The sequence below is a fragment of the Salvelinus sp. IW2-2015 genome, linkage group LG10 (genome assembly GCF_002910315.2).
Source record: "Salvelinus sp. IW2-2015 linkage group LG10, ASM291031v2, whole genome shotgun sequence".
NCBI classification, from domain to species: domain Eukaryota; kingdom Metazoa; phylum Chordata; class Actinopteri; order Salmoniformes; family Salmonidae; genus Salvelinus; species Salvelinus sp. IW2-2015.
Window position 1 is genome coordinate 17269991 of NC_036850.1, and position 12596 is coordinate 17282586.

Below are 12596 nucleotides of genomic sequence, written 5' to 3' on the forward strand. Positions count from 1 at the left end.
CACTGTGCTACATAACATAATTAATTGCAATTGAAATAGCATAATAATCCAGAGGTCTTTGTGTCCTCTCTTTCAGTGTCTGAGCATGCCCTGAATTTACCCTGCTGCCTGTCCCCTTCTCCCCCTGACCTTACCCTGTTGTCTGCCCCCTTGATCTTACCCTGCTGCCTGCCCCCTTCTCCCCTGACCACTCACTGACCTTACCCTGCTGCCTGCCCCCTTCTCCCCCTTGACCTTACCCTGTTGCCTGCCCCTTCTCCCCTTACCACTCCCTGACCTTACCCTGCTGCCTGCCCCCAACACCTTACCCTGTTGCCTGCCTCCTTCCCCCCGGACCTTACCCTGCTGCCTGCCCCCTTCTCCCCTTGACCTTACCCTGTTGCCTGCACCCTTCTCCCCCTGAACCTTCTCCTGCTGCCTGCCCCGTTCTCCCCCTTGACCTTACCAGTTGCCTGCCCCCTTCTCCCCCTGACCTTACCCTTGTTGCCTGCCCCCTTCTCCCCCTGAACCTTACCCTGCTGCCTGCCCCCTTCTCCCCCATGACCTTACCCTGCTGCCTGCCCCTTCACTGTTAATGTTTAAACAGTTATTTTTCATATATCATGAATAAATACAGGTTATTTACACTTTTCTACAATTACGCGTGAGACTTTTATTTAGAACATTTTCAAAGTTCCGTGATCCGGAAGTATTATTTTTAGTGTTGCTGACGAGACGCTGATTGTGTTGTTGTTGAATTGAAATCGATGAAGCTATGAGAGCGCAATTGTAACTGCAATATCAAGAATCGTTTGCAGAAACTCTTACTTTCTACGTTGAAAACTTACTGGGTAATGATATTACTGTCTGATGTTTTATCGMTTAGAGTGGTTTGTAAGTCATACTTCTTGACGTTACAGAGTAGGATAAGTTAGCTACTAACGTTAGTACACCTTAGTGTATCTAACTGTGCGAGCGGCTAGCTATTACTGTTAGGTAGCTAGCAATACATTGTTTAAATTTCAGTCTATACAGCAGCTGTTTGCAGAAAACACCCCTCCGTTCGCATTTTCACCAGATTGTGTAATTTCTTATGATAATTATTAGTTGTGTGCATATAATAACGCTACATATGTAACATTAGTTGGCTATATATCCAGGCATCCATTTATTGAATGATCGATTGCGGATTGGACTCATGTGCTAATTGTAACGTAGTTGGCTACCTAGCTGGCGACATCGCAGGGACCGATGGCAGCATTGCAATCTTGCACGGTGCAGCTACGAAGGCCCCCATGCATTGAACCATGCACACCAAACTCGGTTTGTTTAAATAATATCAACAATGCTCACTAGGCTTCGTTTTCGTTCACCAGTAAACTAGTTAGGAGGTAAAGTAACAGTATTCCAAAATGTTTTTGTTGTTGTGGTGGGATTGACATTTATCCCCCACAACCCACATTCTAGACAACCACTACTGTATCAACTKTTTTATCATGTTCTGCTGCAGAAAGATTATGCCGATACAGAGAAACATACGAACAGTTTTCGATCTCCCCAAAAGTGGGGCATTGATGCAATCATTCACCATCAAATGGGGTCAGCATGACATCCCCTACCATTCATAGACGCAAACTACTTTAGCGCCTATTGACGATAGTATCTTCTGACCGGGAGAGTTGTGTTAAGTGCCCGGACGCTTACCCTAAACATTAACACGCATCGCTTACGGTACTGTTTTGGAAATATAAGTAACGTGTCTTTCATATCAGTGCAAGAAAAAAGATTCCCTATAAAAAACCGAAGGTAAATTACTAGACACCTTTTATAGGGTTAGTGTTCCCACACAGCCATATCTCCACGTTAGAGTGCTTGTTAGGTATCTAGTGTGTTTAGAACACCCGTGTGTGAAGAGAGAGGCCCAACTCGGCAGAAAATCTGTCTCCCTCCATTAGGTGGTGTTTTTTCGCATACTGAGTAAGGAGTTTTTATATGGATGTCAATGAATTGTAGTTTACATGGAGCCAAATGTGGGCGAATGTAATGGCTGAAAAACCTCTATATGGAGAATAATGTTTTTTGAGAGCTAGACATTCCCCTGTCAACAAGGCATGCATTATGCTGCAATGTCTGTGTACTGTTGTTGTGAACTCTCCTATCTCAATGTAATATCAGTGAACCGTGGTTTTATGCAGAATGATACATTTTGCATTTGAGTATTCAAATGTTCCTCTTGTGCAAAATGTTTTATTCCCAATGTGTTTTTTACAGTGTGCTCCATTGTTTTTACCAGCTGGCGGAGCCATGTCAGAGAGCTCAAGTGACACAGAGTCCTCCTGTGGGTGGACTATCATAAGTAATGAAGTAAGTCAAGTCTTCCTGACCCTACCTGAGTCCTTACTTGATTCTCCATCAGCCTGAGCACCCGAGTCCCTCTCAGCTAACCCTTGTAGGACCAATAGTCCATTACTAGGAACCAGAGCCCTTGAAATTCCTCAGTGCACTCTAATGGGACTGGCCTATGGATATGACTGTTACAGTGACTTACTAATTCAAAGTTTCATGTCGTCTTAGTTACTTCTTGAGTGCCTTTATGCCAGTCATTGCCATTATGCCGACTGTCTAGATTAATTTGAAAGTCTGATGGTTAATGTAGTGAACTGGAGATCATAGTATGCCTTCATATTGTCTGAAATGTGGTAGGCTAATATAATAGGCTTGTTTCTAAGGGTTCAGATATTGAGGCTCTGGGGCCAGAGAACGGCCTGGAATGTGGGTCTGATCTCCCAGAGAGCGCAGTGCTGGAGCCAGAGCTGCTGCAGAACCAACCCACCTCTCTCTCTGGTAGGAGGAGTTACCATATGCCTTGTTGTGACAAATTAAAGCACTTTGAAATATCTAGGCCTATTACAAAAAAAATATTGATGACTGGGTTAAAACTGTTACAACATTGTAATATACATGTATCAGAAAAACACTACATAATTTGGTTTAACCATATGTAATGAAACACATTTATAGCGGTATTGAGATGTTATTTGCCCACAGTAGATGGTGTGTACTCAACCTGTCTTCAAATTTTAAATGTCCTCTAAATGTGTTTTAGCTGAGTGCACTGAGGAGAGAGGTGAGTCATCTCTTGATGCCACTCTGAAAGAAGAAACGTTAGACAAGACATTGTCTGCTTCTGAGGTGAGGGATAAAAACAAAACATTCTTCGGCTGTATATTTGTATGATTCCCATGTCGCTATGTTTCCAGTCCCTATGCCAACCATGTGMAATATCCTCTGCAGGCTGGAGGTGAGGTGGCCGGGGACGAGCATGTGACTCTGTGCTCCTCCAGCGACCACTCTGACATTGTGACTCTGGGGGACACGAGGGAGACTGAGCTCGGGCCTTGGGATGAGCAGACAGTGGAGGAGGAGGAGGAGGGAGCAGTCAGTGAGGAGCTCTACCTGGGCACCTCCTCCAGCAGCCAGTACACCTTCAGCGCAGCAGAGACTGGTAGGGCAAACCAACACACCCTTTAGGGGAAGTTTCAATGAATTCCAGTATGAGGTAAATTGGAGAATTTAGATACATTTGTATCTATCTTCGCTGTTCAAAGTTAGAGATGTTTCCATGCAAGGTTTGATGGTCTGATCAAGCAATGTAAGTGGATTAGAGAACAGATAGGGCATGACGACAAACAGAAGAAACCAACAAAGCACTCCTTCCTATCCCTTTCCCCTTGTCCTAAAGCCAGGCTGATGATGGGCCACTGGAAGCTTCCACAGAGTCTGTGGGACTTGGGCTGTCATCTGAAAGGGCAGATGTCTGGCAGCCGTTCTCTCTCAGGTGGTATAAACTGGACTGGTGTGAATATGATAGCGTGCTGCTTGTCTTGCTCAACACAGTGTAGCAGGCCTAAACCTGATAAGCTGTTGTCAGGGCAAATGCTGTCCGATGATGTAAACAAGTTCTGCTTGTTTTGAAAGGTGTTGCAACCGCCACTAAATGTGTGAAACAAAACACTTGCGTGGTATTTCGGCATGATGTGTGTTTGTTTAGACTTAACAACTGGAAGTTGCCCCAGTGATGATTTGGCAAAATCTAATTGGTTTGACAGATATACCTGATGTATAATTAGCCTAGCCTATATACAATTTTTCTGAAATAAAATGTATTATCAGAATATTTGATTAGTTGTTAGTCTGGATCTCCTGTATTTCTCTTTTAATTTTAGGCTAGTGGTCACCTCTGTGATCATGTAACCTAGATTAAACTTGATACTGAGGCATGTTGTTTACATGTTGCTCCTATTACCAGAGGGATGTCTTAATCGGATTTTGCAATCAATTGTTATTMTTAWTCAAAACATAAGCACATTTTTCACAGCAATGTGTGSCAGTTTTACAAGTTTGGCATTTCCTGTGGAAGACTAAAGCATTATTTTTGTTTCCCCAGTTTAATGTGCACCAATGTCATGAAGCCTAGCTTTACAACAGGGGTCTTCAACCCTGTTTCTGGAGAGCTACCGTCCTGTAGGTTTTTGCGCCAATCTCAGTTGTAACTCACCTGGTTTGGCTTTTCAACCAGCCTATTATTAGAATCAGGTGTGATAAACTAGGGTTGGAGTGAACGTACAGGACGGTAGCTCTCCAGGAACAGGGTTGGAGAGCCCTGCTTTACAAAAAACTATGTATAGGCTTTAAAGGGGGCCTGAGCTTCCTGATTTGGCTTAGTTTTTTGGCTTGATCATTGAGAAATGCAGCAGCCATGACCGAAGCCAAATAAGAGTTGTCTTGGGGGGGTGGTTTAATGTGAGTGTCTCGTGTGTGTGTGTGTGTGTTCGCACGTGGCAAGCGTTTGTACATTCACTCTGCCAAAACAGTACACAATCACTCACCCTTTTAGATAACTTGAAAGGCTAACCAGGTCTTGTCTTGATGTTGCCTAGGCTAGTTACTGTTAGCCAACTTATTTAGCCAATTAGCTTCAGTCGCTGGTGTGCCACTGTGGCAAAGTTGGTTTGACATTGAATAGCCTGTCTTTAGGGCTAGTTATGGGCCATCAATAAATGACTGTGTAAATGTCCAACATGAAAATATTGGCCCATATTTTAGTTGTCTCATTCAATGCTTTCAATATTTGAATTTCCACAATTTATAGCTGGTATGAGGTTTTTAAGTAAGTAAATTTGGAGCTATTGACATTTTTTTTATATTGTCCCAAGTACATTGTGTAATTTATTGATGGTCCCTAAATAGCCTCATAGGGATATCAAATGTCAAACCAAATTGACCATGGGCATTACGATGGGGTCGCCTGCAGCTGAGCGCTGAATTGATGATTACTTGGTGCTGCCAACTGTGGGCAGGATTGAAATAAACCCAACCCAAGGAAAACTGTTACGGTACCCATACATTTTTTTCCCTATCTCACAAATCTTAATTTTGGACGAGACTGACTTTATGACCAAAAWGATCCCATTTACACTTTGTAGTCAATTTTGACAGTAGAATAACTGTTTCTGACTCATATCGATGCCACATAGGCCGTTTTCAAAATGAGAAGTATCTTTTTAGGGGCAGTCGCTCTTTAATTAGAATTGAATGGAGACGTGATATATTGCCATGGACCGCACTTTGCTACTAGATCAATGAGGGCAATTAAAACAATATTTCAAGCAGCAATGTGCTGTTAATTATTTTAGCAGCATAAGCATGGTTTACAAGCATGTCAACCTACATGTCTACCTTGTAATTATGGTTCAGTGCACTAATGATTCTGTGTGGGTGTGTGTATGTTGCAGTCTTCCCTGCGGAGCAGCCTGTGGTTGCAGACTCCAGCAGCAGTGAGGATGAGGGAGGAGAGCAGGTCACCCCAGTAGTGCGGAGGCGCAGGGTGAGGAAGAGCACCACTAGCTCTGTGGCTGAGCATGGAGAGGAGGTGCAGGAGTCTGGCCACAGTGACCGAGAGGAGACTCTAGAGGAGGAGCAGAAGGATGTACAGGAGGAGGTGCAGCAGGAACCTCACATTGCTCCCCCACCTCAAGGCCATATCAGCGGCACCCTTAACAAATGTATCCTACTAGCCCTCATCATCGCCATCAGCATGGGCTTTGGTCACTTCTATGGTAAGCATCATGGGAAAGTTTTGGGAAATATGTGATGAAGAATTTCAATGTTTCTAATTATGAGTATGGAATCATTGGTAAAAGTAATTCACAAGGAGGGCTGTTTTTAGCAGTTTTAACATGTTGGTTTTGTGTTCTAGGAAAATTTGAAGGTACAGTATGGAGTGGATGGTTTGAGGGTAATTGTCAAACTCAACTTGCTTAGGCGCATAAGTGATGATAATGTCATGTGAATGTCGTGTGTCATCACCGCATCGTAGTTTTGAATAGCACAAACTAAACCTATGTGTGTTTAGTGGGATTATGCAAAGCATGTCAAGTGCCTACATGAAGATATATTTGATCATATTGAAAGGATACACATCCTATTAAGATAGTGAAAAGAAAATTAGTGCTTCTGTTGACCTCTTGAATCCATCCTCATCAGAATGTTTGTGTAGAAACAAATAATTTAGTCATAGGGCGGCAGGTAGCCTAGCAGTTAAGAGGGTCGATGTGCCCTTGAGCAAGGCACTTAACCCTGATTGCTCCTGTACGTCACTCTGGATGAGAGTGTGCTAAATGATTAAAATGTAAAAATGTAATACAGTATCTGGGTTGTGGTCAATAAGCAATCAATTTTCCAATGTTATTGGCTCAGAGCTGGCTGAAAGGTGACATGCTGAATATGACTGATAAACTTAATCATAGAGGGGTGCCACATTTTGTGAGTTGACTACAAACCAGATGCTCATGTTGAATGTAAGTCAATTTATTTTCTGTTTTTGTGTGGTAGTATATCACTTTCATGTGCTGTCTTCTTTGGTAAGGTGAGGTAACAGTGGGTTCCCAATTTCCCAAGGGTCAGGGAATTCAACACCTACATCCCACACATGGAATGTCAGGGGTTTTCTAATTTGCCAGTGAGTGTGGTCATAAGTCAATAACAATACACACAATAACAAATTGCTGTTATTGAGTTCATTTTGCCACTGCTGACCAATGTCACCAAATAGTTTTGAATCTTGGAAACTCTAATTGGTCTGCATGGATAAGTCTTGACATTTTTGTTTGTCCAAGAATGGGAACCATTTTTATTGCACCTAACATGACGTGGACATTTCCCAACCTTTTCTGCTTCTGTGTTACTATTCTTGAATGTGTGTTATCATCTGGTGAATCATGTCTATGCTTATGGAAAATGAAGGGAATGCCTAATATTTCATTCTAACACAGGCACAGTACAGGTTCAGGAGAGACAGAAGATTGTGGAGAAGATCTGTGGAGTGAACGACCTTGGTAATTCGAGAGATCTGCAGCCTCAGTGTCATAAAGGACCAAATGTCATCAACAAGGTCTGTAAAGAGTTCTTGATACATACAGTTAGGTATCATAAGCCACCTCCCTCTATTATCCTTCTCAAATAAACTAGCATAATAAAACAAAATACATGTTATTTTTCTGTCTTAGAAACGGTTTCCTAACTTTTCTGTTTCTTTTTGTTTTTATTTATATCTTTGGTGAACTTTGTTTCAGCTATAGAATTCTCTCTTTTTGACTGAACACATGCAGATTTTAGGCATTGAAGTGCCAGTAGTCCTAATGTCACATTTGGAACTATCAGTATCATATTTTAGGAAGAACTTTAAGCATTTCAATATTAAATTGATCTATCCACAACTTTTACAGCAATGCTCAGTGAGAACTCATTTCACTATTATTTTAAGAAAATCTAACTTTTATGGTAAGTATGATTATGCCTCAACTAAAGCTCCTTCCAGAGAGCAAAATAATGTATCTTCACCAACCACATGGAAGGATTTTTGTTTTGTTTTTGTGGTCAAACACTATCTAGCTTTGTTACATTTTCCACTGATCTCAAATAGTTTTTGATATGACACACAGTAGCAAAATGTTTCTTTAGGCAATGAGGTCCTTGTATTGAAATACATTGCAAGCCCCCTATATTATACTGTGTAACCTATCCTTGTTTTTGTGGTTTATATTTCAGGGTTCACAGCGATGCTGTGAAATCTATTGTTATGCGTAGATTTTTTTTCTTGACCTGGTCAAATAATTTAAGCATTGATTGGTAACATTTTTTGTAATTTGGCACACAGAATCTACAGGACATAAGTAACTTAGACAAAAATAATTGCACCGATTGGCCTAAAGGTGGCAGTGTTATAAGCAATCTCACTTAAACCCTCATATCTGCCGCCRTGTTTAACCAAGATACTTGAAACTTTGTATCAAGGTGTCTTTCTTTATGCTGAACAAATTTCCCTCAAGGACCCATAAAGTCTGTCAGCATATATTTTGCTCCATCTTGAACATTTTGTAAAACTTTTAGGACCAAATTCGGCATGTAGGCTAGGCCCATGGTACATCTCTTAACTTTGTTTGAGAAAAGCTAAGGGATTGGTTACAAGATGGCTGAGTTATTGATAATCAGGAAATCAGATTTTACGTGTCCATTTAAATCCACTTCACAATCCCCTATCAACTTAACTTTTAGGGTCATCAAAGACAGCTTGGCATTGATATCTTTAAAAATAAGAACTTAACATTTAACTTTTGACTATGTAAAGCTAATGCTTAAAATAATCATAAAAAATCTCATGGGGCTAAAAGTCAGATTCACTCCAAATGTGGTCTTTGGACTCATCAAAATAGTCCCTAAAGAGTAACTAACATTGATGCATTCAAAGATGGCCACACTTTACCAGTAGATGCGTATATGCTAAAATAGGTTTAAAATACTTCAAAAATCTTCTCATGAACCATAGGACTAAATGACACCACATTTGGAAAGTAAGCCCATGGTACATGTCTTAAATTAGTTTGAGAAAGACGAGGGGATTGGTCAAAATCAGATTTTACGTGTCCATTTAAACCAGTGTAAATATACTCCATAGTGGCCTAGCAACTTGAAATTTGTCATCGCTATCATGGACATCCTTAAGATGAACCACATTGAATTTGTTCAAAGGAAACTATTAACAAGTCATGTAATGCTCAAAATCATCTGCAGGCATATTCTCCTCATGAACCATACATCAGATTCACTCCAGATGTTGTGTTTAGACTCATTACAAAAGGCTTTTAATCGTTTTTTTCTCTGCATTAAATATGACCCCACTGTACCTATAGATGCACATATGCTAAAAATACTTTTATAATCATCTTCAATGCTTTAACTGATTGCACATAAAGGAAGATTGATCCTACATGATAAAGTGCTTGCTTTGTTATCCAACTGATATTTTCTCCTTTGTCATCCTGTGAACCCTCTTCATATTGCTGCTCYCAGCTATATTTTTGTGATTTCACATTTAAACTATTCATCTTCAATATTCTTATATGCAAGGATTCTCTACGATTTGTTTTTGATGGCTTTTTGCCCCCTTGAAACATTTTTGACACTCCACTTAACTGTAGCGTGAGATGAGGCTTAAGAGTGTATTCTCATTTTATAGCAATGCATTTGCTCACTTTGGTGATGCTGTTTCCACACGTTTAGGACGTGGTTAAGAGTCTGAGAGAAGACCTAAAGGACAAGAGTGACATGATGCTGTCTCTCACAGGGATTATCGACAAGCTTACTAAAGAGAACCAGGATCTCAGATCCAAACAGGCCCAGCTACAGGTAACATGCAAGTACAGGTTAAGGTTCAAATTTAACACTAGTGGTGGGTCTTTCCATATAAATTGAAGGTGGACTAATATCTAAATAAAGATTCAAATACTGCAACAAAATTCACCATTCATTTATTTGTCGTTTATTCGTGAGACTGAAGAAATGTTATGTCATTGTTTCACTTTTAACCATCTTCATTATTAATTTAAGCCTAACTGTTCCCCTTGTTGTTCATATGTTAAGCGTTTTGCTAATACTCCTTTATGGATGCATAACAAATGTATTTTTGTTTTGAAACAAGGCCCAGAAAGAAGACTTGGTCGTGAAACTGAAGCAGACTGGTGAAGAGAGGGTTAAGATTGAGTCTCAGCAGAATCACCTGATGGTGGAGAACCAGCTGCTGAAGAGCTCCCTGGAGCGTGAGGAGGAGTCCCTGTCCACCCTTCAGGAGGAGCTGAGGAACCTGCGCTCCCAGATCCGAGACCTGGAGGAGACTGGGGCCGGGGCCGARTCCATACTGTCTGAGAACCAGAGGCTGAAGGACCACCTGGAGGAGGAGACGCAGCGCCTCCGTAGCTTCCTGAGCCAGAGGGAGGCCCTGATGGCTGATGCCCAGACGCTGAGGAGGGAGCTGGATAATGAGCGGAGGGTGACTGACCAGCTAAGGGAGCAGCTAAGCAGCCGCAACACCAGGGCCGGAGGAGAGGCCGACCTGGAGACAAAGGAGCTGCAGTCACGGCTCATGGAGTTGCAGAAGAAGCTGAGCTTTGAGCAGCAGCGCTCCGACCTTTGGGAGAGGCTCTATGTGGAAACCAAAGAGGAGAGGGCCAAGGGAGACAAGCAGGCCAAAGTCAAGAAGTCCAAGGATGGCGTGATAGGGAAGGTGAAAGATACTTTTGATGCGGTGAAGAACTCCACCAAGGAGTTTGTGCACCATCACAAAGAGCAGATAACGAAAGCCAAAGAGGCTGTGAAGGAGAATCTGAGGAAGTTCTCAGATTCTGTGAAATCCACCTTCCGCCACTTCAAGGACTCTGCTTCGCGTATGATGGACAAGACTTACCGGCCTCACAATCGGAGGTTTCACGAGAGGAAGGATGCCAAGCCTGAGCAGCAGGAGRATCATAGAGACCATGGAAACAAGCACTCAGAGGAGGAACCATGGCAGCCCAMAACCCACAAGCCCCTGCATCGTCACCCTCGTAAATCCACTGARGACTCTTTCCAGGCACACCGTAACACCCGGAAGTCAGGGYGTAAAGTTGAGGAGGACCCAGASGCTGAGCKACAACAAAGAGGAGTGCCCAAAGGTTGCTCTGGGGTTTTCGACTGTGCCTACCAAGAATCCATGAGCCTCTTCAACAAAGCSATGGACCCCATAAGAGCAGATGAGTTCAACCAGCTGCTTCACAGCTACCTCCAGCAGGAGGTTGACCACTTCCACCACTGGACTGAGCTGGAGAGCTTTATWAAKAATTTCTTTCACAARGGCGTCTTCATCCACGATCAGATGCTGTTCACAGACTTTGTTAGTGGTGTGGAAGACTACCTGGAGGACATGGATGAGTACCATGGCCACAACGATGACGTCTTTGAAGATCTTGACGAGTATGTCTACAGGCACTTCTTTGGAGATACCTACTCAAAACGTTATGGGTCAAGGTAAGTTTATAGTTTTCATAACTGTTTTTTCAATAGGATGTTGTGTATTACCATATTCTGACATTTCTGTTCGCCAACTCACAGTAGACCCTTTGAGGGGCCAGATACGGATACTAAAGAAGAAAGGCTAGCAAAGCAGCAGCAGCAGCGCAATCAGAGGACCCGGCCCCGGCCACAAAGAGAGAGGAAGTGGAGCAGAGCAGGACGGAACACAGACAGACACATGGCTGATGTAAAAATAGAGTTGGGTCCTATGCCCTTTGATCCCAAATATTGAGAATCTTACCTAAGGAATCCGTTTTTATGATGGCTGATATTGTAGTTGCAAAGTCTATTTAGGATGTGTTTGATGGAAATCCTTCTTATTCTTCTGTTTTTGTGATTTTGCACAATGTTCTTTTAACGCTGCCTGAATGTCACCTTGCTTCCTGTGTTGTGTAAGCAATCCTTAGGTTAGTATCAATGGTGGTGTATCTAACTGCATCTAATCTCATGAGCACAAAGAAAATTATTGCTGCAATGATTTAGCCATGAATTGTCTTTAAATATGACTAACTAGAGCAATTAAACATGGGAATACAGTAAGTAAATCTGACAGTAGCTAACTCTGTAGTACACATTGTCATCAGGTCATTTGTTACATGTTCTTTTTAAGAGCCATCACTGACTAATTTGCACAACATTTCTTCTCTTTGGGCCTTGTTTAAAAAATATATTTTTTAAAGTTTACCATTTTAATTGTCTACATTTAGGCCTATTGTGAATGAATAATGATTCATTGGATGCATAGTATTTTTGTCAGTGGCATTGAAGAGTTATGCACTGACAGATACACTTTAATTTCAATTTCAAATTGTCATTAGGTGACATTGATAATTGTGAGATAATGGACAAAACAATTGCTGACATTGATACTGTTGTGTGCAGTAAAACTTTAAGTAGCAAAACCACTGAGAAATACTTTTTTTCACATAGTATTGAATAATGCAAGATGCCGGTTCCACAGTTGATTTGTATACTTTGCTGCTACATTACATATTTGTTTAAAATGGTGAGATAAAGTGCAACTGTGTTCAGTAACATTCCAACTATGGCTTGTTTTACTAAGGCTGATTATTTTCTTTCATTTACAGATGTGCTGTTAAAAATTAATTGCAGCTTCCCAATAAAATAAAAGTGAATATTGACTGCTTCTTTTCCCCCCCTAATATAGTAAA

General features: G+C 41.6%; 1 protein-coding gene across 6 annotated transcripts; it reads left to right on the forward strand.

Annotated features, from left to right (window-relative positions):
- Positions 1 to 705: 705 nt before the first annotated feature.
- On the forward strand, positions 706 to 12566 carry LOC111969406 (cell cycle progression protein 1). 6 transcript variants are annotated; one of them, XM_024147300.2, is made up of 11 exons: positions 706 to 830; positions 2251 to 2343; positions 2709 to 2823; positions 3086 to 3171; positions 3274 to 3484; positions 5775 to 6098; positions 6239 to 6277; positions 7314 to 7432; positions 9601 to 9726; positions 10019 to 11379; positions 11464 to 12566. In XM_024147300.2, the coding sequence occupies exons 2-11, from the start codon at positions 2284 to 2286 to the stop codon at positions 11654 to 11656; spliced, it is 2634 nt and encodes an 877-aa protein (XP_024003068.1). In that variant the 5' UTR covers positions 706 to 830; positions 2251 to 2283; the 3' UTR covers positions 11657 to 12566. The 6 variants fall into 6 exon arrangements, with proteins under 6 accessions (XP_024003068.1, XP_024003069.1, XP_024003067.1 ...); XM_024147301.2 differs by having other exon boundaries at positions 2273 to 2343; XM_024147299.2 differs by lacking the exon at positions 706 to 830 and adding an exon at positions 1203 to 1302 and having other exon boundaries at positions 2273 to 2343.
- The last annotated feature ends 30 nt before the right edge of the window (positions 12567 to 12596 follow it).